The 27,593-nt window shown below is 40.5% G+C and overlaps 1 protein-coding gene across 2 annotated transcripts; it reads left to right on the forward strand.

The window, feature by feature from the left end:
• The first annotated feature begins 309 nt into the window (after positions 1-309).
• On the forward strand, positions 310-27,373 carry rab33a (RAB33A, member RAS oncogene family). 2 transcript variants are annotated; one of them, XM_079670829.1, is made up of 5 exons: positions 310-530; positions 16,571-17,120; positions 20,595-20,735; positions 23,190-23,270; positions 23,371-27,373. In XM_079670829.1, exons 2-5 carry the CDS (start codon positions 16,743-16,745, stop codon positions 23,593-23,595), a joined length of 825 nt encoding a protein of 274 aa, XP_079526955.1. In that variant the 5' UTR covers positions 310-530; positions 16,571-16,742; the 3' UTR covers positions 23,596-27,373. The 2 variants fall into 2 exon arrangements, with proteins under 2 accessions (XP_079526955.1, XP_079526956.1); XM_079670830.1 differs by lacking the exon at positions 310-530 and adding an exon at positions 2,697-2,712.
• Positions 27,374-27,593: the final 220 nt, after the last annotated feature.

The following is a 27,593-nucleotide window of genomic DNA, read 5'->3' on the forward strand; positions in this document are numbered from 1 at the left end:
TTGAAAGGAGATTTGATTGTTTTAATGAAAATACATTGATTCATGCATCCAATTATGTTAATGCAAGCTATATTTCACAGTTGGTTTGTGTTCACCAGAATGTGAATGTCCCACTGAGCCTTGCTTCCAGACAAACAGCTCATTGACTGAGGAAGAAGGGAGCTCTGTCAGACACAAGCGTCGGGACTGTTTGACACAGCGCGAGTGTGTGTGTTTAACATGCGTGTGTGTGAGAGAGATTATGTGTGTCTTTTTTGAGAGACAGTGTGTATGACTGTGAGGAAGAGCTTGTGTCTGTGAATGAGGGAAACAGTGAGCAGGGAGCCTTTATTTGTGTCTGTGTGTAAGAGAGACATTGACTTGGCGAAGGAAAACAGAACTTGATTGGTATTTCTGTCTGCATTTCAGGCTGATATCAACAGACAGGCACTGTGTGTACACGTGCATTTGTGTTGTTTTGTAAGTTAGTCAAAATGGAAGCAAAGCAGCTCTGACAAACAACAGCAATTCGCATGGTTACATTTCAAACGGTGAGTTACGCTAATTTCCTCTTTCTCTTGTATATTGTTTCAAACATCCTCAAGCATTATACTGTCTGATTTCACATTGAAATATCAAACACCCCCCCCCCCCCATAATCAAATATTTACATAATTAATTGAAACTGCGACATTGAACAGAAGCTTATGGTAAGCATGTCATTAAGATAATGATCTTAATGATGCTAATAGTAAGATTTGGAATGCTACAGTTGCATTTTTTTAAATGTATGTCAAGCTAGCAGTGTCGCAAATATATCTTAACAAATATTTGATGGATAAACATGGTGTTCTGCACAGATATTTATGAAGACAAAAGGAAGATTCTTAGGGATTTTGGCAATGTTTTGACTTTTCCTTCAGTCAGGAGAGGTTTTTGTCTTTCAGTCTTGACAACTATTGGATGGATTGCTGTGACATTTGGTTCAGACATTCATGGCCCCATTAGCTCAATCTTCAGGTCAAAATGTTCAATTATTCTAATCATTTCCAGCAAATCTACAAAACTAATAACATTTCCATGTGTGTCAGCTGTACGTTTTGTTAGACCGCCAACATGCTAATCTAAAATAGTAAATAGGACAAGCTTACTTGTTAAACATCAGCAAAATGTTCATTGTGAACACATGAGCATGCCTGTGTTAACACCAACACAATGCCATTGATGCAAAGTCTTGATAAAATAAATTGTGTTGCTTTTGTAACCAATAATAACATTTAACTTAGACTCCAGACACTTGCACAACTCCTTCAGTGAAAATTACTCGTCAAAACTAAAATATGCTTTCAAAATACATGTACTTATTATCTGTCCCTGAACATTAGATAATGAGTTTATCATTCATGCATTAATGTACAAACTGACATATATTTGAAAGTAATTTAGGTTCAACTGTTGTTGTCCTCCAGAATTATTTTAGATCTTCACAACCTAACATAACATGTTTGTATGTAGGATAATGTATTAGCCATATGCTATTTTCACCTGTAGTTCTTGCGCCATATACCCATAAGTCCCCTCTCAGTAGCCAGTCAGGCGTGCTGTACTGATTCTGCATCAAACACCTGCTGGGTCGGAAAAAATACAAATGACAAATCCTCTCTGGAAACAGTGCTGGAATCTCCTTAGCTGCAACCGCTAGGGCTATAAATAAAGTCCAGCACTTTGTAAATTACATTGACCTAAAGGAATATGCTACTGAAAGAGTTTTTATTTGTTTGAGGGCAAGGCAGACAACATTTTGTATATACTGTACTGTATGTACTAAAAGGGAATTTCTGCTTTTTCTTTTTTCTTTGCACCTTGATGATTAATCTATTCGGACTTCCTGGTGACACTGCAATCCCTTGCATTACGGCCATGTTTGTTAATGGAATGTGATAATTGGACCAGCTGATCAGATCACTTGACTAGATGGTGTGAGAAAATCTGTTTCACTTTCTCTCTGGTAAAAGCAGCATTAACTTATATCCTCATAGAATGGCATGGCTATAAACTTTAAGTCAAATGGAGATCACATTCATTAATAAACTGATGGCTACAATTGTAATCTTACTATTGGTATTCCAACTGCATTAAACAGTCTTTATGCATTGTTTAGTTATACTGTCTGGAATCACAATTTTCTATTTGCAGAAGATTTCTTACTTTAATTTCATTAAATCAATACAATGATACAGATGCATTAATGTGTAGGCAATTCACTGTTGTAGCGGGTTTTGATATAGTTTAAGGGGCAGAAAAAGAAAAAAAAAAAAGAAATTCTTCATGACACATTTTTATCAATATTTTTGGGCCAATCAATGGCTTTGTTTTTTCACACAAATGGAGAAATAATGATTTGGTGAAACTGCTTTCAACTCACATGTGAACTGAGACAAGGGGTTACAAACTGATATAATCTTTAACTAAGAACTAAGCAAAAAGAGAACTTCAAGTCTACAAAAATAACAAAACCTGACAAGACTGAACTATCATCCCTTTGCTGAGGCCTAGCACGACCATACGTGGAAACAAACAAGGCAAACTGACGCAGGACAGGGGCAGACAGGACTATTTAAACATGAGGTGAGTGGGAACAGGTGGAAACAATCAGGGGCGGGGCAGACGCTGACGATGGCGGGAAAACAAGCAAAGGGAGGAAGTAACAGGGCCTGAAATGAGAGACAAGAGGTAAGTACAAAATAAAACAGGAAATGGAAAACGAGACACGACATGAAACACGGGGACTTAACTAGAGATGAAAGACATAAATAGACAGACCTGTCATGACGTGAATAAACATGAAAACCTGACTAAACATGAAATGACAGACATAATACATAAACATAACCAACACATTTGACGAGACACAACAAAAGCACTGTTTGGCAAATACATTATCACTATTTTTAGATAATACACACTATTTTAAAACACTTAGAATACAAACAACCAAATGCATGCAGTGATGGACCCTGTACTGAACTTACAAACCTTACACGAGTAAGACATTTTGATAAGCTTGATAGAGTTGGCTTAACTTGCTTTTTCACTAAGCGGCCTGACGTAGGACTGTGAAATTGTGGCTACGGTTACATAAATTAACTGACAAAATAGTTTGTATTAATTAGCTACTTTCTTTGTCTCTTGAGTTACCATTGGGGGAGGTCACTTCCTGGTTCAGCAAAGGGCGTGGTCGAGTGCTGAGGAGTCATAAATACTGCAAGGAGCCAATTGGGACATATTGGGACAAACCACCTGCTTCCATGTTAAAGGGGGGATTAGGATTTTGTCAGTGTCCTTTGTGTATTCTGTTACTATTAATTATCCCTTGATTTCAATTTGGTTTGGCCAAGCTTCTATATGGGTTCTTTGCTTTTTCATTGTAGCATACAGTGGCCCTGAAGTGCAAGACACCACAGCATTTCACAAAATTAACCTGTAGCTGCTCCGTCCACACTAACAACAACGTAATACAGACATAAATAAAGCAATGGCTGTATTCGCCATGACACAGACAGTCTGTGGTTTGTACATGTTTAACTTCTGTCCAGTTTCTGAACAGATATGAGGAGCTGTGAGCTCTGAGTGTGTGCTAACAGTGTGGGCCAATCACGAAGCATCATTTCTTTACTGGCAGCAAAAACAACCAATCACAGCAGTGCTTCTCTGGCTGGCTCTGTCCAATCACAAATAAGAAGTGTTCTCCCTAAGGAATACCCTTTCCCTCCAATGTGAAATGCTGTGGTGTTTTGTGAAATGCTGTTGTGTTTTGTGAAATGCTGTGGCGTTTTGTGAAATGCTGCGGCGTTTTTTGAAATGCTGTAGTATTTTGTGAAATGCTGTTGTGTTTTGTGAAATGCTGTGGTGTCTTGCACTTCAGGGCCACCGTAGTAGCAGGTCAGTTTGTTGAGTTAACACCTGTTAAGTTGATGCCATGTTTCTTTTAAGTATTGTCTGTTGACCTCTTTTATAGGCCTAGTTATTAGAAATGATTAATTGATGATGTTTCTGTGGACTTTGGGGCACATAAAAAACCCTCACTGTTTATTCATCATTCAATTCATTCTATATTTTATTCTGTAGATTGTGTACATTACTTTTCACTTCACTACTTGTTGCGCTTCTGGTTGGAAGCTAAACTGCATTTCGTTATCTCAGTACCTGTAATATGTGCAATAACAATAAAGTTGAATCTAATCTTGAGCAGGAACAAATGTATTTACTTAGTACATATCTGACATTAACGATTAAACACATTTGTGCATTCTTTATAAATGCAAACTGGTTAAGACCGACGGAAGTCGTTTTGAAAAGTAGTGGTTCTGTCTTTTACATGTAGGATTCAACCCCCCTTGTATTGATTTGTTTTAAAATGAACAGACACTTGAGTCATTCATTTGTAGTGATATATTGATTGTGGGATTTCGATTGCATCCACTTCATCTGCAACGAAGAACGCCAACGCAATTTCCGCCATTGCAAACAGAGTCAAGCCGACTCGGAGCTGTCCGACTTCAAGCCAGCTTTTTGAGACCTCCCCCAGCTGCAATCGGCTATTCTCGTCTACTTTCGAGGCGAGCCGCAGCTCACCTCAAACACACTCTCACTCCATAATCGTCCAGGAGCGACGTTTGGTCAGGGTCCCGTGGCGTGCAGTTGTGACGCTCCTAGGCTCCTTTAGCTTCATAAAGGGACGCAAATAGCTTTCAACTGATTGCAATGTATTCCCATCTGCGGCGGGATTTGACGCTCATGGAAGCACGGCATTCGTTTGTGTCGGATGCTCTTAAAGGCAATGTGAGCGTCCATTCCCATTGGATAACGAAGAATTGTACACCCGGAAGTAAGTATTCCCCTTACTGTCGATTGATTTTACAGTGATATCTGCACTACTCATCGACTAAAAAACACCAGATTATCCTTGTTAATTACACAACATTGATTGGTTTAAATTGTGTGCAATGCTTTTGTATTTTTCCCCTTCGATTCGGAGAAACAAATATTTTTTCGGAGTAAAGGATGGCAGAATTCTACACTACCCAGAATCCCCAGCTATCGTTTAGGACTACACCTTGTGCTCTGTTTGACAAACCCCGTTTTTTCACCATTCATTCCAATGGCTGGCGTCTATGTCACGTGATCTTCAAATTTTCCTGCAGAAAAAAAAAACATGGCGGAACTTCGTTTTATTCTCTGTGGAAAATGCCTATTTTAAAGTTAGTTTGGCCATTAAAATGCGTTTTGATGTCATTTGATGCGAGAAATATGAGTTGTTATTTCAGATTATGTGTGCAATTACGAAGATTACTTCAGGAAATTGCGTCCATAGAACGTTTTCATTGTTACCAAGGTGGTTGCTAGGGACGCTGCCATCGATATTATTTCTGTTATGTTGTGTAACTGTTTAATGGTGTTATCTTTATTTCTACCCCCTTCCCCGTCAATGTATTGGTCCACAGCGCAAACGTATTAGTTTAACAAAATCCGCATCTAAAGATACGTTATTTTCCCCTGTGCAATTCCAATCTCACATCACATCGTCATTAACAAATAGACCGAAAACATTTTTTTTTAAAAAGATAATGCTTTATTCCGAGTGTGCTTGCTTTTCTCTTTGAAAGTCATCACATAAAGGCATTGTAATACACGGTTCGGCTGCATTAAATATTACATGTCTGCCGTAGTTCTCTATTTATAGAGCCCTGATGAGAAGACTTAGACAAACATGAGGAACTGCAGCCAACACTGAAAACGTGAGGTGGATCATAAATATATCAGCAATTAAACAACATCTTACATTTATTTTCACACAATACGTCTCTTTGCAGGATCAACACTAATTCGGCTGACTTTTATATTTGATCCAATTGGTAGATAGGCTGTATTTACACCATAAAGGTACACAGCTGATAGAAAGGGACACCTGGTGGTTAAAGCATGTTATTGAATTTCATTATTTGTATTATTAGATATTAATAGGATCCCTATCAAGTATATTCATTACTCGTTATTCTCTACTAATAGTTAATTAAAGACTGTATATAATGACTATTTTGCACATCCCTTTCAAGATTTCAAGATTTTCTAAGGTTTATTCACAAACGGTGTAGTTCTGCAATGAATGAAAAACTTGGGTCGCAGGTTCCTCAATAGTGCATTACAAGACATCTATCAATATTTGTGTATACTTCCAGCACGGTTAACTATGTTGAAGCACTTATTTTAACTGATATTATACATAATATTATACTCTTATAGTATGTATATAGATATTTCATCTCCGGCCTTGTCAGGTATTGAACTATCAATAAATAAAGAACACCGAATTATTAAATATAAAACACAGAATTTGTGTGATTATACTAAATCATTTACAAATAAACAACACTGCATATTTACAACTGTTACACATGCTGATGTAACGCAAATGTTTCCAACTTGGGATCAATAAATCTTATCTTAAGATGATCGATTCTGCCATATTTGCAAAATTTGCCTCTGAACCTTGACAAGTGCATGTTTTAGGCTTATCAATTAATGTAATGTAATTTAATGTCATCAATTAACAACAGGAGGGGTCACAAACATAAGACCAGCTGTTAAATAAAGCTCTTCTGACCTTAGCTGGCATGTGGGTATATAATGCTGCCCATTATGGGCACAAGCAATTTTCACCCATTTATTAATTATATGTTTTAAATTTGAGTGCTTCCTATCCCCTAAACCTCCAGGGATGTACACAGTATACTGGCAACTTCTTATTATGGGAAATACGAAAACGTCTTTTAAAACTACAACTCCCAGTAGAGACGTGCCATAGATAGAGAACATGTTGCGAAACACAATATCGATAGCAGCGTCCCTAGCCAGTAACAAGTAGGTAATAATAATAAAAGACATTAAGAAAAAGGCATTTTAAACCGTCATTAAAAAGCAACACAATCTACCTGCATTGCATTACTCTAAACGTGTAATAACGTGCTTTAACCAGTAGGCTGTTTGGGTTAAAAAGCTGTCAAGTTTACAGTGTTAACAAAATAAAATATACTGCTGTTTCTGGTTTAGTTTACGACGGATATATTTAGTTATTGTTTTGATATTTGTAACACAAAAGCGATGGAAAAAACCCACAGCAACACAGAAAAGATGGTCTTAACATGACCCAGTGGTCTAGTAGTTAATAAAAAACAATAACATCAAAACAAAATATTACTACTAACTTTATTGTGAAATTCAAACTGAACGGTAAAAGAATAGTTTCCGGTCTATTCTGAGCCCGATTTCTGTAGATAAATAAAAATAAAGATCTACGACAGATGTGTAATATATTTAATGCAGCCGAACCATTTATTACAATGCATTCATGTGATGACTTTCAAAGAGTAAAGCAAGCACTGCTGAATAAAGTATGATTTTATCTTTTACGAAACGTTTTTTTTCATATGGAATGCAGTTGGAGGTCAACCAATCACAGAGCTTGAGAACTAATCACGGGGTTTGTCAAACAGAGCACATGGTGTTGTCCTAAACGATAGCTGGGGATTCTGGGTAGTGTAGTGTCTTCTGCCATCCTTTACTCCGAAAAAATATTTGTTTCTCCGAATCGAAGGGGGAAAATACAAAAGCATTGCACACAATCTAAACCAATCAATGATGTGTAATTAACAAGGATAATCTGGTGTTTTTTAGTCGATGTGTAGTGCATATATCACTGTAAAATTAATCGACAGTAACTTACTTCCGGGTGTACAATTCTCCGTTATCCAATGGGAATGGACGCTCACATTGCCTTTAAGGGCAGCCGACACAAACGAATGCCGTGCTTCCATGAGCGTCAAACCCCGCCGCAGATGGGAATACATTGCAATCAGTTGAAAGCTATTTGCGTCCCTTTATGAAGCTGAAGGAGCCTAGGAGCGTCACAACTGTACGCCAAGGGACCAGTGGCGTAGCCAGGAATTATTGTGTGGGTGAGCCTGGAGAAATGTAGGTGGGCCAGGGGGAGACTTATTAAGCGTGGGGTCTGAGCTGAAACTTCATTAATGATTTTAATGATTTTTGAATGCACTAATTGAACATAAGCATAAACTAGCAGTGAAAACAAAAACATAGGCACGGTGGCCTCAGAATCTGTGTTATACTGACATCCACATGGCTAGGGATGGGTAGGTTTTAACGGTAGGCCTACTACTACTTTTATCGATACCGCTTATCGATCCGGTGCTTTAACGGACTTTTATCGGTTTTTTTGGAGAAAAAAAGAAGGTAAACTAACTAAACAAATTGTGAACAAAACTAGCATTGCTTTTTATTTAACACTACAACCGCCAGAGATTTTTTTATACCTAAACCGCCACCGGGGTCAAAACCCAGCATTAGAATGCATTGATTTTCAAAGTAAAAGTATTGCTTTAAGAAGAAAAATGGTCCTGTGGTATTGGTATTTTGACAAGCAATTTTTTTTAATTGTTTCGTTTATCAACGGTACAACATAGGGTTTCGTGAGGCGGTTGTCGTTGTTGGGTGAAAAGCAAACAGCTGTTTGCTGCGGAGCACCGCGCGAGCAGTCTCCCGTGAGCGGGAGCGCGCTCCTTCAATACAGACTGCCGCTATCAATCTATCTCTCTCTCTCTCTCTCTCTCAATCTATCTCTCAATCTATAAGGAACTGCAGTAGACAAAAGGCGTTGCTATAGCAACACGTCATGTTTGTTTACACGCAAAATCAATAGCGCGAAAAGGGGTGGGGTCAATATGACCCGCTTGGCGGAAATAGGTATAAATGGCAATTCTTTTGCCGAGTTCTTCAATATGACTTCATATTGACCATTTTTAACAACATAGGGTGCTACATAACACACTTTCAGGAAAAGTCACGGACTGGGAGACTTTAATATGTTATTGAAAAAAAGTTACATACAATAAAAAACAGCTCTGGGTCAAATTGACCCCGTTGGCGGTTCTAGTGTTAAATTAAATACATAATATTTCACATCAAAAGAAACAATCGTATTAAATAATCGGATAGAACTGTAAACAGAATAGCTGAAACTTTAACAAAATAAATAACTCAGTTACCTCTAATCATCAACTCATGTTTGTATAATTGAGTTAACTCCGTGTGTCGCTGCTAGCATTCATAACACCTGACGTGGAAACGTTACTCGTGGATGGGGGGGGCTACAGCGCTATCAGAAAGACAGTCGAAGCCGGTGCATTTCTCCGTCTGAATGTGGTGCACTTTTGCTAAATGTTCAGTCAAATTGCTCGTGTTACCGGCACCCTTACATGCTAAACTCTTATTGCACTTTTGGTAACGAGCATCGAGACGGCTAAAGTTTAACCACACCTCGGAGCACGTTCTCTCTGCCATCTCCTCCGTGTGTATGTGTTGCTGCATGTAGCAGCTGCATGTGTGTAAACTGCCCCGCCCCCTCGCAAGCAGGCGGGGATTGGAAAGACCTAAAATACTAAAAATAATCATAGACGCATTTTGCTGTCTTTTTGCATATTAGAAACGGAGTTGGCGACACTAAAACTGCAATATAATTTTTGTGTAGCAATAATACATATTGTGTAGCAATAATACATAAGCAGATTTAGACTTAAACCTTTTGTCTCCTGCAGCAGAAAGGTGAATAATCTCAGTCGTTCAAGTTTAGCCATTCATCACGGCGTTATTTATTTTAGGCACACATCTCAAGAGGCTTGAGGACAGACAGAGAAGGGGCGTGACTTCCAACGGTCTTATACCCTAGGTAGTGACATCATCAATCATGTGGTACAGCAGCTAACCAATGAACACAGTTAGTAGTCGCAGCTACTTACATAGACAATGTGGTGCACAGTAATAATATAAGTCATATACAATATACATATATCTATGTCATATTCTAACACTCCCACTTATTACTTATGTGCTTCTGTACATCTGTTCATATTTATAACAAAACAAATGGAATACATGGTACACTCCAATGTGGATTTCTTCAACACATTTTTTTTTTTTTATGCACCAAACATAGCAACTGCAAACTTTTTCAGTTTTATTTTGGACACAGGTTTAGTCATGACATCTGCTACCATGTCGTCCGTAGGGCAATAAATCAAAGACATCTTTTCTTCCCTTATGGTAGACCTGATGAAGTGGTACTTGATGTCCACGTGTTTACACCTTTGCCTACACACCGGATTCCTGACTAATGCCATCGTCCCCTGATTGTCCTCATTGATGACTGTCTTCCTGTACACATAGGTATCCATACCTGCCAGCAGCTGCTCCAAGTAGATACACTCTTGTATTGTTAAAGCAAGCGCCATGTACTCAGCCTCGCATGTCGACAATGCTACTGTGGGTTGTTTCTTGCTTCTCCAAGAGACAAGTGAACTGTCTTTGGTCAAGCCCACACAATACCCTGTCGTACTGCGTCTGTCGCCTGTATCTGCAGCCCAGTCAGCGTCACTATATGCCACTAGACCCAGTTGCTCGCTGCTCTTTTTGAAACAGAGCTGTTTATCTGAGGTCCCCCTGAGATAACGCAACACATGTTTCACGGTAACCCAATGTTCATCTGAAGGTTCCGCAAAATTCTGTGATAGTTTTCCTACAACAAAACACAAGTCTGGACGTGTACAGGTCGTCAGGTAGATAAGGCTGCCGACAGCCTCTCTGTACATCGTCACATCTGCCATCTTGGGCGCGTCTTCGGTGTAGTCCAACTTTTGATCACAAGGTGTCTCTCTCACCCTACACTCGCTCATATCAAAACGTTCCAGTATCTTTGAAACATATTTACTTTGCGATACTGTAACGCAGTCATTCGACTGGTTGAAATCCATCCCCAAAAAGTGCTTTACCCTCCCCAAATCCTTCATCTTGAATTTGTTAGAAAGCATGCTTTTTACTTTCTCTAGACACTCGATGTTGCTTGCTGCGATGATAAGGTCATCAACCCAGATAGCAATAATTACTTTTGCTTCTTTAGATTCTTTTGCATAAATGCAATGGTCTGCCTGGTTCTGGGTGAAATAGTCATCCGTTAAGCATTTGTGCAACATCTCGTTCCAGTTACGCCCAGATTGCTTTAAGCCATAAATCGACTTCTCCAGCTTACAGACAAGCTTTTCTCCCTCCTTTACATACCCCTCAGGTTGTTCCATGTAAATATCCCGATCGATGGGAGCATGGAGATAAGCGGTTTTTACATCCATTTGATGCAAGATCAAATCCTCTTGGGCTGCCTTCTGCATTAGCACCCGTATGCTAGTCAGGTTAGCTGTTGGTGAAAACGTTTCACCATAATCTATTCCTGCCCGCTGACTATAGCCTTTTGCTACAAACCTAGCCTTGTGTTTGTCGTTTCCTTCAATGTCCCCTTTAATTGAGTAGACCCATCTACCTCCCACTGCTTTCCTGCCTTCTGGCAATTCAGTCAGGGTAAACGTATGGTTGTCCTCAAGGGACTTGATTTCCTCATCCATCGCATTACCCCATTTTCCAGATTCAGTGGATGTCATGGCCTCTTTAAAAGTCAGAGGTACACCACAAATTGCTTTGTAGCAATAGTCTACACTGATGAGTGTACTGTCGTCCTCCTCAGTCTCTCCCTGAGCATAGTCTTTAAGGTACCCCGGGGCTTTACGCTCCCTCCTGGGATATCTCACACTGTCTGAGGCATGTGGCGTCACCCTAGAGTGCTCCTCGCCATCATCCTCTCGTGCAGACTGTGGACCGTCAGTCAGTACAACACCAGGCTGTGTGGTCTCTACCTCTCCCTCAGAGTCTCTCTCCAGGTCCAGCTCTAACAGCTGTGTCTGAGTCTCGCTCTCACAAGTTGTCTTAGTGACAAACTTCACCAACCTGTGTTTCTGCACTCTCTCCCTGTCGGGGTAGTAGATTAGGTAGGTGGGACTGCCCTTGTCATGCCCGACAAAACGCCCCTTTTCACACCTAGAATCTAGCTTCCCCCTGTCCTGCTGGTACGCATAGCACACTGCACCAAATTTTTGCATGCTAGCCAAATTGCACTTTTTCCCGGACAGTGCTGAGTATGGTGTAGTGCCCGTGTGCTTATTAAAACACCGGTTCCTCGTATGCGCTGCTTCTTGGATAGCATAATGCCAGAGACTCTTAGGTAGCTCACTGTCAATGAGCATACACCTGGCCATCTCAAAGAGAGTGCGCCCTTCCCTTTCAGCAGTACCGTTCTGGTGAGGTGAATAGGGACAAGACGTCTCGTGCCTTATCTTGTTCTTCCTCAGTAGCATTTTGAACTGCTTACTGGTGAACTCAGTTCCATTATCCGACCTGATGCATTTTACCGTCCCATAGGGAGCCACATCAGCCAGATAATTCTCAGTGGCTTGAGGTGTATCGCTCTTTGCTTTCAGGAAGTAAACGAACACTGCCCCTGTGTACACATCAGTGAATGACTGTAAATACTTAAAGCCATCAATGGACACATTGTTCATTGGACCAACTAGATCCGTATTCACCAGCTCAAGTGGTGATTTAACCTTGTCTGTCGGATCCCTGTTCCTTGTTTGTGTAAACTTCCCCTCAATACATACTGTACATTCTTTAGCAGGTTTACACTTAGTACCCTTGATATGCATGCCTTCGGTAACCTCCTGCAACTTTAAAACGTCTTCGTAATTGCAGTGCCCCATGATCTCATGCCATGTTTGAATATCATGGCTGACATGACACATATCATCATCACACTCGGTTGGTAAATAGTACATCCTCTTATGGACATAAATATTAAACCTCAAACCATTAGGTGATACTAGTACATCATTACCCTCTTTAAAGAATACCGTAGCACCGTTGGTGGTTGCAGACTTCACGGAGAAAAGTTCCTGGGGGTACGATGGGATGTATAATGCGTTCTTTAAGGTCACATTAAGCCGTCGTCCCTCGCTGTCAACCAAACACACCTGTGCTTCTCCTCTGGCTCGTGCCACTCCGAAAGTACGCCTCCCGTCAGCTAACTCCATGGAGTGGGTCTCCGGCTTGAAGTTGGTGTCGAAACGCCGGAACTTTCTCTCGTCGTTGATTATGTGCGACGACGCTCCCGTGTCGACAAGCAATCCCTTCTGGTGGGTCCGCATCTGCTGTCCCAGTAGGCTGGCACCTCCTGTTTGCACCTTGAAGGTGCAGTCGTCTCGTCCCGCAGCATGTCCACCACCGGTCCGATTCTCCACCGCCATCTTGTGCGTGTGCCCTCCGGGCGCCATCTTGTTGACGATTCTTCTTTGTGCACGCGTTGTCCGTGTGCCCATTGCTCTTGCAATGACTGCACCACGCTCTCTTGGTGCATTCGTCTTTCCGGTGGCCCGTCTCTCCGCATCGCCAACACACCAGCCCGTTGCGCTCACCTTCCTCGGCTCGGGGGAAACGTTTGGCAAGCTTTTTCCCCGGCATCGCCTGGGCCTTCAGCACTCGTTCGTCCATCACGTCCGAGGCTGAATCTGTGTCTTCTGCGGCCTCAAAGTTCCTTAGCTTCGCCTTGAACTGTCCCAACGTCAGCTCCGTATCTCCGTGTGTCACAAGTAATGTGAACGGCTTGTATTTCTCTGGTAAACCACGCATTAGCATTGCCATCATCAATCCTTCACTCGGTGCTTCGCCAGCGTTCCTGAGTGCCGTGATGATCTGTTCCGCTCGGATAATATACTTCGTCATCGTCTCGTTGACCGTCTTCTTCAGCGCGGTTAACGTCGTGTACAGAGTTACAATCCGTGGTCTGCCTCTACCGATAAAGTGTTCTCTCAAAACTTTGAGACTTTCTCGGCCTTGGTCCTTAGTGTCTCTGAATATAAGTCCAAGACTAGTATTATCGAGAAGTGGAGCCAACGCACAATATGCGTCCTCGTTCAGCTTCTCGTCCGCGATCCGCTCCTCCGCGGTCCGGTCTCCCGTAGGTGCTCGTAGGATCGTTTCTTTCAATCCTACTCCATGCATACAGCACAGCATCCTTTCCTCCCAGAGCTCGTATTCCTCTGCGTTCCCGTTGAACGAGGGCCATTTACTTCTGTGGGAGTTTGCCATGTCTTTCTGTGTTGTCGCTCCCGGTAGCTCAGCTTAGCGCCCTGATAGCTTAGCTTTAGCTTCCCTGCTAAACTTAGCTTTAACACGCGGCTGCTAACTAGCACTCTTAGCGCGTACTCCCGAACTTGAGAATCATTCGTCGTTATCTGGGCCCATAACCTGTTAGCAGATTTAGACTTAAACCTTTTGTCTCCTGCAGCAGAAAGGTGAATAATCTCAGTCGTTCAAGTTTAGCCATTCATCACGGCGTTATTTATTTTAGGCACACATCTCAAGAGGCTTGAGGACAGACAGAGAAGGGGCGTGACTTCCAACGGTCTTATACCCTAGGTAGTGACATCATCAATCATGTGGTACAGCAGCTAACCAATGAACACAGTTAGTAGTCGCAGCTACTTACATAGACAATGTGGTGCACAGTAATAATATAAGTCATATACAATATACATATATCTGTCATATTCTAACAACAGATATGTTTTACATGTCTCTCTCCAGTACCGACCGATAACGTCGGAGCTTAATGGTACCACGGTCTTTAATAATTCAACCCTGGGGCCCGTTTAATACCGGGGCTCGGTACCCATCCCTACACATGACTGGCTCGGAGGCCACAGGTTGTTTATCCTTGACAGTCGCACAGTGGGCACACACTGAGAGAGTCTTTTCATATTCAGCAAATGTGTACACGCTTCACTGCGGACCTCAAGAAGAAAAAATATTTTAATTCACTCACGGCAAAACTTACTTTACTTACTAATTTACTCACGTTAAAAAAATGCACTCCCTATCCAATGTCATGAAGGTGGAATCTAACTATATCCAGAATAACTTTGAATGGATCCAGGCTATAAACATGTTTATTTCTGCTGTAAAGTTGGGCATTTTAACATGGGGGTCTATGGGAATTGCTCCTTTCTGCATCCATCCCCTGTTGGCCACTAGAGGAACTGCAGTTTGTGGCACTTCCTTCTGGGCTTCCCAGCTCTGCGCTATAACGCGCTGATTGGCTGTGGGTGGGCCAGACGTGCATGTGGGTGGGCCATGGCAACGGCATATGATGACATCCCATAATTGACATAGAGCTGTTGAGGGCCGGACCATTAGCCATCATATGAAGTCTGGTGCCGTTTGGACGATTTCCCATTGAATTACGACAACACCAGGTTTTTTGGCGAAGGATACTTTGCCATGGCAACGGCACATGATGACATCCCCTAATTGACATAGAGCTGTTGAGGGCCGGACCATCAATGATAGCCTGAAGTCTGGTGCTGTTTGGACGATTTTCCATTGAATTACAACAACATCGTATTTTTTGGCGAGGGATGCGTTGCCATGGAAACGGCATATGGTGAGATCTCAGATTCCAGGTAGAGCTGTTGGGGCATTGACCGGTGGTATAAAAGTGAAGATTGGGGGACGATGGGACCTTGTCCATTGGAGTTACAGCTACACCGTGTTTTATGGCGAAGGATCCGTTGCCATGGTAACGCCAAATTAAGTAACATCAGATTTCACCTAGAGCTGTTCAGGGCCGCAGTGTTAACCATCATGTGAAGTTTGGTTGCGTTCTGAGAATGTCAGTTGGCCTTATGAAATCATCGTTTTCCATGGCGAGGGGCCGCCTAGCATCGAGCGAACGCAAACTTTGGCGCCAAATCACGGCTACGCCGTGCGAAAGAAAAAGCTTTCCGTGATAACTTTAAATTGCCCATGTCTCGAGAAGCTACCCGACGAATTTCGAGTCGTACGGACAAAGTCCCTATGACAAGATAGATTTTGTACGGAGGAAGAAAAACGCGATAAATCGCGTTTTTCCAACGCCAAATTCAAAATGGCCGACTTCCTGTACGTTATTTTATACCCCTCCAAGAGGCTTTTTGGTTCGTCTCCGCACCTTAGATATGCGTAGCGAGTTTCGTTTGTTTACGTGAAAGTTAAAGTGGGGGGAGTTTACGTTAAAAACGGAAGTGGGTGTGGCCTACGCAATTTTTTTTACGCAAAGTTCCGGAACCAATTACATATTTGAAGTTGCCACACTTCTGACGCGCGTGCAACATTTGGTGAGTTTTCACATATGTTGCGGGTGTCAAAAGTGCGTGCAAAATGTTCAAATAATAATAATAACAAATAATCGGTCCGATCTCAATAATGTGCTATTTAACATTGAGCATGGGCTACCTACTGCCATGATTTAGGCCACTTTTAATGGGCTTTTGCCCCTCGTTTTCCCTGTTTTTTGTGGGTTTTGCATGGTTATCGCTCGCTTTGAGAGCGACTAAATTGATCGTAACGATATCAATATCGCGGCCTATTGGCCGTCATGATTTCCGAACCTTTTCTGTGCTTTTGCCGGTCGTTTTCCCTGTTTTTGGGTGTTTTTCGCAGGTTTATCGGTCGCGATTTCAATAGGGTCTTCGCCGACCTCTGGTCTCAGACCCTAATAATTAAATCTGAACTACATTTTATTTTACAATACTTCTCCCTTTAGGGCCACACTCAGCTGAAGCAGAGCATCGTTGGTATTGTTGTTGCATCTCTGGTCTCCTCCTTCCGTCCTCCCTTCCTCCTCCATTCCCCTCCCTTCACTCATCCATCCATCGGTCCAACCCCTCTCCTCTCCCCACACTCACACCGACTTTCGCATCGCCTCCTCCGGCAAGATGACCAACGATTCCCCGGAGGAGGAGACCAGAGCTCCGGGCAGCGGCGGCGGTGGTGGGATTGGTGGAGGAAAAGGGATGACACGAAGGAACCGAGCGGACGACAATGTCACCATGCTGACACCCTCCATGGATTTACACAGAGCCGGCCGGAGCCGAGCCAGCAGCAGCACCGATCCCGCCCCGAGCATCACGTCCTCCCTGGAGCTGAGCATCCAGACGCGGATCTTTAAGATCATCGTCATCGGGGACTCCAACGTGGGGAAGACCTGCCTCACCTTCCGCTTCACCGGGGGGAGCTTCCCCGACAAGACGGAGGCCACTATCGGCGTGGATTTCAGGGAGAAGGCGGTGGTTATTCAGGGGGAGACTATCAAGGTAAAATCAGCAGAGGGGCTGGATTTTAATCTGTGGTGTTCCCTGCACTCCCTCCCCATTTTTTCTTTTTGTTGATCAGCTGCAGCTCAAAGTCTACCAGTGGCCTTTTATTTCTTCTTACCCTCACAAAACAAGAGACTACACTCATAACGCTATTTAATTACAAATGTAATTTAAAATGTTGGAGAAATTAAACATGTATTGACTACATAGTCTTTGTGTGTTATTGTAGCCTAATGGTAAAATACATAAACCCATGGGTATTTTGAAAAATATTTGTATGGAGAAATCAATATTTTTTTTGCCAATGTTGATTAAATCTGAAGCTGATAATGGCGAACCTTTCAACCTGTATTAAGACATTTGTTTAGAAAACGAATATCCTTTTTATAAAAACCTACAGGTAAACAATTGATTGTAAATATGTAAACAATACAACAAAATCAACTCAAGACCCCTCTGTTTGAGGGAGACTATGGCCATTTTCACTATTTTTAGATGTTTTAATATTATTTAATAGCCGGGTTATCGAGAAGATAAGATTAGGCATCAAGAATGAGAACAGTTGATAGTTCCAGCCCTAAGACCAGGTACCTTTTGTGTCCAACTCTAGCGTCCCTGATGTATTTGCAGGATGTCAATGAACAGACGTATAAATGAAAACAATTTCCCCTTTTAAAACCATGAAGAAAATCTGCTTTCCATTTTAAGTATGGAATGTATCACATATCAAACAAGTCACATCTAATTATACACTTGTACACAAACCAAATTAGAAATGTAGGCCATAGTACTGTAATGCTATCCTGGTAATCACTGAATTGAAATGTAATGATTTCAAACATTAGTATCAATGTATGTATAATGGCTGATTTATAGCTAAATCTATTTAGGAGCAGTAGTATTATAACATGCTAGTTACAATATCATGAAAACAAGGATGGATCAAGATTGAGTTTTACATGATAAACATTGTTTTATATTTTGGCCTGTAAGTAAATATTAGGTTTTTATTGAGATGTATTATTCTGCTGTGTCTTGTTCATACCTTCCCCCTCCTTACGTGCACCGGTAAATGAGCATGCAACCTCTCTATCACACTCACATAAGCCCATGCTCCCTTCCTCCTTTCTGTCTCAGTAACACAGTCTGTCTACAACCTCCAGATGCCCCCTAATGCTGACTCACAAACCCACTACACCTGTTAGGTCAGCTTGTCGGAATCATCGATATTCTCTTCAAAACATATATGAGGAATGAGGAACAACAAGTGTAAATGTATTTTCAACTTAAACTTTAAATCGACAGTTCACCCCAAAATCAGAAATACTTTTTTTCTTACCTGTAGTGTTGTTACAATTTGAGATAGAGCTAGTTAGCTTAAGTCAGCTCTGCCAAGGAAGATATTAGTCATATTTCCATGTAGCAAGCTAGCTAACGTTAGCTAGCTTGTGGTGAGCTTTGCAGAGCCTCTTGTCCATGGGTATAAAACGCTTTCTTCTCGGTGATACAGTTGGCGGGTGTAGTTTGGTAAAATATAAATAGTTCCTATATGAAACTGCTCAAACTTAGTCTGTGGCTTATCTTGAGTAACTGGGTTATGACATCTTATATTGTGTGGCCACAGAGTGCCATATAGTTCCATTATATTGGAGACAAGGCAGACTTTTTCTACGGCTAATCTCTTCAACATTCAAAAACTTGAGTAAAGGATTTTTTTTTGGTGTGGTATCATTTGTGTCAACACCATAGACTGTATATGGTCAACACGTGAGAGCTGAAGGTTTTCCAGCATGCAGATGTTTTAGATCCAGCACGCTCCAGGATAAATTATTACCAGAGCTGAGACAGGAATCTAAAATATTGATATGTGGGTCATCCAGATGGTCATTTCATGGCCTCTTCAGTGGGCTATTTCATTTTACATTATTAGAGTGAAACGTAGGGCTACTTCACTGGCACAGATGAGCCAACAAGTCCAAATGTCCCTCACGGTTTACCTATAACAGGAAATATATAACATTTCCTCAAAACTAACTGTACAAAGATCTGGATGGGCGACTATTTATCCTCCGGTCCTCTGGCAGGTGAATAAAAATAGCACACAGACCAATTGTATTAACTGCAGAAGACTAAAAATAGCAGAGCAGAGCACTAAGTATAGACAAAGAGTTAGGTGTTGAAGTAAAGGTAATAATTTAGACGTTTGACTTTCATTGCTATTGACTGCAACATTTGGTAAAATATACATTTGGCTTAATTGTCTCATACTTACATTTACTGTAGGCTGGTTTAAAAACAGTGCACTTTATAGTTGTGACTAAGCCACAATTATAGATATTGGTTTAGAAAGAAATGTACAATATGAGATGCATATAATATATGAAGAAAATCAGATTATGGCCAGGCAGTGTCCAACTGAGAACAAGCTTTGATTTTATGAGCTGTATTGAATGCAGCATTCAGCATCTGCTCAAAAGCTAAATAGCCGTGCTTGTCCTTTCACATGGTAATAGCAGATAATTGGCTCGTCCTTTTTCACTAAAGGCTTGGGTCGAGTGATGGGAGCCGTCCTTATTGAAACACAAAGTGCTACTGATTACACAAAGACATTCAGCAAGCTGACAATTTGAGCACAATATACAGAACAGTTTATGTGACCAATCATGAGCCGTAAATAACTTTTCCACTATCCGCATTCTAAAATGACTGAACATTTTGGTGAAATTGATATCTTCTTTTGTGCAGAAGAAGGGGAAATAAAGCTCAGTTGCTCTTTGTCTATTTGACATTGAAGAAAATACTCTGCAAATGTTGTCAAATGATCCAAATGAGGTGTTTTATTTTTGGTTAAACTCACCATTTGGCGTTTGTCACTGTATTTCATTTTGGCATACATCAATTTCGCTTACAGCACAGAGTAGATCTGCCTGAGGCCTTCGTTAATGATTAAGCAGAAAAGCCAAATGTGCCATAGAGTACTGCTCTCATGAGACCTTACAGCAGTTTCCTGTTGAAATTGTAAAGTGCCATGGACTGGATCTTGTACGCTCATATTGGTTCAGACAAGTGATTGTAGCCAGATTGATGTGGTAATTACATATTTTTTTATATAAACGTCACAAACATTGGTGTCCTGATTCTGTTACTCTGGATGATGTGACATGACATGCTTAAGGTCAAAACCACAAACAGAACTCCACCAAGGTCAATTCCATAAGTAAGAAATGATGCGTCTATCCGTCCTGTGATTCAGATATGCACCAAAATATAACCTGTTATTCATTGGTCCAAGTTACACTCTTCAAACAAGTTTCATGAAAATCAAACCAGTCTTTTTTCTGTTATCCTGCTGACCAGACAAACAAGTCAAAACAATTACATAATGATCTTGGCGGTAATATACAGCTAGTACATGCATATTCACTTTTCCTCAGTCAAATCCAAACAGTTTCATCCGGTCTATCTCCACAGGTGCAGGTATGGGACACCGCAGGCCAGGAGCGCTTTCGTAAATCCATGGTGGAACACTACTACCGCAATGTCCACGCAGTGGTCTTTGTGTACGACGTCACCAAGATGGCTTCCTTCCGCAACCTACAGACATGGATAGAGGTTAGTTACTGCTTAGTAGATGGCAAAATGGTCTTTGTCAAATTATGAATGGTGGAAGAAGCAGAACCCATGTCTTTCCGTCTCAGTTTTTGTCCAGTTTCCATTGCTCCCAATGGCTAGTCCCTAAGACCATTTATTAGGCGGGTGTTGTCACTGTCATGTTTTCAACCATTTGCAACCATAATGCTAATGCTGCATCAATTCTAACCACTGCTGTAAGCAAGCAAACAACGAGGTGTACCTTGGCTTCACTTAGAAAATTACTTATCCAAAGGGGTTTGTGTGGTTGTGTACAATACTGCTAATACCACGACAACTGTCCCTATGCTTAAAATGACCTCTACTGGCACTGTGGATACTACCTTTAGTTACTACAAGTTGCATCATCAGTAGGCCTAATAATAATTGAGTCTTACTAATTGACTACTTGATATATGAGCTGTATATGGTAGTCGTATTAGTGGTAGCTAGTACAAAAGTAGCAGTATTAGCAATAGTTAGATAGTGAATGCAGTGATGGTTGTAGTGAATTAAGATTATAGATTTAACTTTTCCATTGCAGATATATTGAGAAAAAAAGCACAGGTGAAATGAATAAGACTAATTAGCTGCTGCTTTCTGTATTCTGCGTGTAGCTAACTATGACTTACTGGGAACCTAAAGGAGTATGAGTCATTCTTAATGTAACTATTTAAACCTTAATTGGTCAAAATGTGTGACAAGATTGTATGTAGACCTTAGTATTAATAGTATGGCTATTTGAAGAATTACGATGTTAGTGTGTTTGTGGTTACATAGCAGAAAATGTAGTGCTTATATGAGCACAATTTTATAATTAATCTAATATCAGTTGAAATATTAGGGCTTTAGATCTCACTTTGCAAAAAAAGTCAAATTCAAACTATTGAGAGCTAAGATATACTGTACCTAGTTGGAAATCATTGGAACATTGCCTCAAAAAGCATTACATTGTCAATTTGATGTGGTTTTATTAGCCTGAGTCACAAGCTAACTGGTGACTAAAGATTTGCTGTCTTTGCAAATTGTTGAATCCCAAATGTTTCCAAACATTACTTATCAAATGTTTCAGGTCATTGTCCATTCAGCACGACAAACTAGTTACCTCCTTTTTGCGTTGTTAAAGAGAACAGCAATAGCCACATTTGCTCTGGGCTACTGGGGATGGAATAGCTTTGTGATATTGCATTTGACCAACAGCCACCACAGAAGTTAACAAAGATTAAGGCGTGATATTTAAATGTTTTCCATGTCCGTAACATAATTCCAGTTTCACCCCTATTTACACTATGGGGGCATTTTCCATTCTTGTGCAAATGCATTGGCACATCAATATATTTTTATCTTTGTATATACACTGAACAAAAATATAAACGCAACACTTTTGTCTTTGCTCCCATTTTTCATGAGATGAACTCAAAGATCTAAAACATTTTCTATATACACAAAATAACAGTTTCTCTCAAATATTGTTCACAAATCTGAAAAAATCTGTGATAGTGAGCACTTCTCCTTTGCCGAGATAATCCATCCCACCTCACAGGTGTGGCATATCAACATGCTGATTAGACAGCATGATTATTGCACAGGTGTGCCTTAGGCTGGCCACAATAAAAGGCCACTCTGAAACGTGCATTTTTGCTTTATTGGGGGTTCTGGGGGGGTCCGAAAACCAGTCAGTATCTGGTGTGAGGGTTAGGGTTAGGGTTAGGGTTCGGGTAATGTTGTGAATCGAGTGGCCTGTGTTCGTCGTCCATAACATACGCCTGCCCATACCATAACCCCACCACCACCATGGGCCACTCGATTCACAACATTACCCTAACCCTAACCCTAACCCTAACCCTAACCCTAATCCTAACCCTCACACCAGATACTGACTGGTTTTCGGACCCCCCCAGACCCCCCCAATTAAGCAAATTGCACGTTTCAGAGTGGCCTTTTTGTTCAGTGTATATATATATATATATATATATATATATATATATATATATATAATATGCTGTCAGATCAAGGTTAATGTTTTGGGATATTTCTCACCTAAAAATAAACCAATCACTTTGTGTGGAACAGACACCATACTGAGATCCTTTCAACCTTGACAAAGGCATACCAGATCCACTCCTTCCTTTCTTACCTTTCACAATAAAATCCTTAGACATTACACTGCGTATCTATTAAACAATAGGACCTTCAATTCCCTCAGAGTATCTCTTTAGTGTTTTTTTTATACTGAGCTGTTTGGAATAGTGGCTACAGTATAAAGCCATTTTGACACGTTATTGCCAACTTTTTGTAGTCATAAATATCTCGTTATTACAGCTAAGAGACCAGTGATCAAATGTTTCACTTTGCTGGTCATATTTACGGTCGAATATCACATAAACATGGCTAAAGATTATAACGTTTATAAGGCAATATTATGTTATGTTTCAGGAGTGCAATGGCCATCGGGTCTCAGCATCCGTTCCTCGAGTCCTGGTGGGTAACAAATGTGACCTTGTGGACCAAATACAGGTGGGTGTACTTAAGAAAAGGCAACGTTTATATAAGACAACTTTATTTTATCTTTGTAGTTTGAATTAGGGTTTACAATCAAACATTTGTGCTTTCTCAGGTGCCCTCCAACACAGCGTTGAAGTTCGCCGACTCCCACAACATGTTGCTGTTCGAGACGTCGGCCAAGGACCCGAAGGAGAGTCAGAACGTCGACTCTATCTTCATGGCGCTGGCCTGCAGGCTCAAGGCTCAGAAATCCCTGCTCTACAGAGACGTGGAGAGAGAGGATGGGAGAGTCCGACTCACACAACAGACTGAAACAAAGAGTAATTGTCCTTGTTGAGGAAAAAGAGGAGTGGGAGGCCTAATGGAAGGGGAGGATAGAAAGAGTAACTGTACATGTGAAGGGAGAGGAGGAGAGGGATGATGGGGAGAGTGAGGCTAAAACAAGAGTCTTTCAAATTAAGTGCAACTTTTCTGGTATTGAATGGAGGGTTGACTCTAAGAGAAATGTGTTTCAAGGAAGAGGCGGACAGGTGGGAAGTGGCAACGCTCATGTATATTAAGGATGAGGATGGTGAGGATTGATTAACAGTTCAGAAGACGATGTTGCCTTTTAGACTACAGCATAGTGTAGATATTCTTCCATTTATTCAAACAAAGACAGAAACTGAGTAAATGTGCTTTCAGCTAGCAGAGTGCACAGGCAAACACATCACAAGGGATGAGTCATTAGGGGATCTACAACAAACGGTGTTGATATAAGGCTGTTGTTTCCTAAACCAGCCCTGGTTTGGTGTTTATGACCGCCATTACCAACACAGTCTTATTTTTGCCTTACTCATATTGATATTTATCCACATCGTAGCTGAAAGCAGAATGTCCCCGCTGTTTTTTACTGCCTTAAAAAGCTGCCTCTGTCAGATTAAGAACTCAGTCAGGCAAAAGTAGCATAGAGGATTCACGTATTTGAACCACTCTTATGTAGAAATATCAACAATTTCCAAACATAAATGAGATGGTTTTTCCTGTCAGAATGTTAGTGTATCTAGGTAAATCATTCAAAGTTGACTTAAAATCACTGTGAGAACACAAATACATAGCAAAAATGGGAAAACACAAAGTTAATGTGGAAAAAATATGGGGTGAGAAAAGTCCAAGTGAGCCCAAAGTACCGGAAGATCTTGACAACAAGGTTTCCAGATCAGCTAGAGGTTGTCAGGCAGCTTGTCACATATTGATTTATAGGCTGTAAGATCCTTTTACCCGTATGCAGGAGAAATGCACTCTACTACAAAGAATGGCCCTCAAGGCCAGGCTCTTTTTTTCTTCTAATCCTGATGTAAACATATTCCCACTCTTTGCTAACCCTCTGGCACTGTGGCTTATCAAGCTTTTACTTTGTGAGCAAAATACACTCAGTCTTTGCCGTGTGTAACATCAAGATAGCCAGTCAGCAATTCCATATTCTTTAATGAACGACGTCTGTTTCACTAAAGGCCTTTCTGTCCCTTTTTGATGGACCACATCAATATCACTGCCTCCAGTCTCAGAGAGGACAGGGAACATGATAGATCCCTGTATACATAGTGGATTGACTTATACTGCTACAGTTCCTGAACCTGGATGTACGGTACGAGTGAACCTTTAAGCCTGTTGTCTGTATAAGGGATTAAGTCCTGGAGTATCCGAGTCATGGATGATACAGGCCACATGAAACACTGCAGAAAGCCATATTTATTATTTATTGTACAGTACTGTTTAGTAAAGCAACACACTTGTCATATCTAACCCTACTTTAACACTGTAGCCTACTTTTGCAATCCTATTGATATATGTGGATGCCATATGTTAACAATTCAGATCAGTGAGCATTTCCGACAGGGTTTCCCTCCAAGCTGATGATCTAATTATTACATCCGATTGAGTTATTTAAACACTGCACATCGAGGTAAAATCCTTCTTGGTATTGTCTGAGCTGTATCAGGTTTTTCTTTTTGCCTTTTTATAGAACAGATAAACAGGAAAGGGGGAGAGAGGAGGGACGACATTGACTAATCAAAGAGCCGTTGGTCAGATTTAATCCTGGGCAGCTATTAAAGACTCAAACTTAGTACATGGCTCTATTGGGGGAGCCACTCTTGTGCCCCAGCTGTATCAGGTTGTCGATTGTTTTTTTTGTCTGAAATTTTGCAGTTTCAAACATGTTTGATTGCCATTAAAGATGAATAAATTGACATAACTGGAACAAACCAAAGTTCTATTTATTCTCATTGTATGTACATGCCGAGCCATGTGTTCACCAAAGCTAGGGAAAAACACAAATATTCCTTACCTTGTTGAAAGTCCTTGTTAGTTTTTTTTATTAAAAACACATTTGACTGGAATTGCAATTGACAATGCAGTTTTTTTGTATGGGTGGTATGACCAGGCTGTCATGGCACATTCGTAAGTGAGAGTTGGGTACACCCTACAAATGTTAATCTGTTATAAATATCTGTGGCTCTGTTTACCATTGAGTTAGCATAACCCAGCTAAGTTAGTCCCTGTCATACATTTGAGCCGTTTGTACAAGCCTGATTAGAAGAAAAACATGAAAAAGAGAAGAATGTGCCTACATTTCCTGTCCAGATCTAAATTAAATCAAATTTGATCTGGTTTCAAATTATTCAAGAAGAACAATTAAGGTATTTTTAAGTTAGCCTTGTCATTAGCATTTATTACTGACTATAGTTATACATTTCACATAACCTCTCTCAATGTTGAGAATACAGATGCACTTTTGTTTGCTTGCCTTCAGATTTTCCTGTAAATATGCTTTATTTGTTGTATTTTGCTAGTGTTTTTTGGAGTTGATTTATATATTTTTCCAACTGATTTGAGTTTTTAAAGTGATGCCTTCATATTTTGATATTTCGTATGTGGCCTATACATATCAGTATGAGCAATAGTTCCTTGTTAAAACCGGCAACAATGTCGTTATTAGTTGTCCAGGGTCCTATAGATTAGATTATTCGATCACTATAAAATAATCCACAAATATTTGATAATCAATCAAATGTTTAAGGATTTTCTAAGCAACAATGCCAAAACTGTTGTGGGAAAAAACATCTGAATAATTCAACTTACCCTTCACAGAAAGAGTTCCATGGTTTCACTTTAGGTTAAAAACTGCAACAAACTAAACAAAATGTTTTTTAATGTGTAATTGTGATGCTGAATTAATCAAAAATGAATCATAACAAGAAAATACATACTATATTCCTACTGTACATTAAAGCTGAATACTAGAATGAGACAAGAAGATACAACCAATAATATACCATTTAAAAATCCATCAAGACCAGCAAACTAAAAGTATCAACATGCTAACTTAATCCCCGGTTTTAAGTCTCATTCTTGCACCACTCTATTGACCTTTAGTAACATTGTCGTTATTGCATTCTCCCGAAGGCACTTCTGATAAAACTGCTGAAGAAGCCACATTTGACTCAGATTCATATTCCTTGGAAAACAGTACGATCATTCTACACTTTTTCTCTGGAACTTATGTCCACTTTTGAAATGATTTGCCCCCTAAGCATTAACATGATGAGGTTTTCAGTAACATGTCTGTTTTGGCCATGAGTCGTGACTAAGGTATTTATTGTTAAGAGCCTGTTTCCCTCCCACACAGGAACTTCAGATTTCATGTCTGTTTTTCCGTTCTCATCGTTTTTCTCTGTGTGCTATATCTTATTTCACATTTCATTTGTATGTTTTCTACTGCCCTTTCATTCTCTGTATCTTATAATAATAATAATACATTACATTTATAAAGCGCTTTTCCTGGTGCTCAAAGCGCTTATAGTCTATCCCTAGATATCTTTAAATGCCTGTCTCATATCTCACTGTCAGTGCTTCTACATTTCAGACCCATAATATTTTCTTATTCTCTGCTTCCATATATGACACTTTCTTCATCAGCCCATCACCACCTTTCCCACTCTCTCTCAAAACATGGCTCGCCTGTGTTCCTTTTGGCTGGTACATACATTTCTCAAGCAGATTGTGTGTCCATTAATAGTTGTAGCAGATGAGTGCTGCCGAATTTTGAGAAGAAAATTAAATCCTTTCATGTACTTGAGATCTTCCTTTTTGTACTTGGTACCAAGAAAACATTTCTGAGACAAACTGCATCTACAGATGTCTTCAAGCATGTCCTTTAGAAATGCTATCAATTCAAATTGTGTTGGTTTGTGCAACATATTATAAATGTATTAATGTTTAGATATTTAAAAAAGGCCTTTTGTGGTGGGGGACATGTTCTTGGCTTTGGTAATGTGGTAGAGTTAATATGAA

Source organism: Notothenia rossii (genome assembly GCF_949606895.1).
Source record: "Notothenia rossii genome assembly, chromosome: 3".
NCBI classification, from domain to species: Eukaryota; Metazoa; Chordata; class Actinopteri; order Perciformes; family Nototheniidae; genus Notothenia; species Notothenia rossii.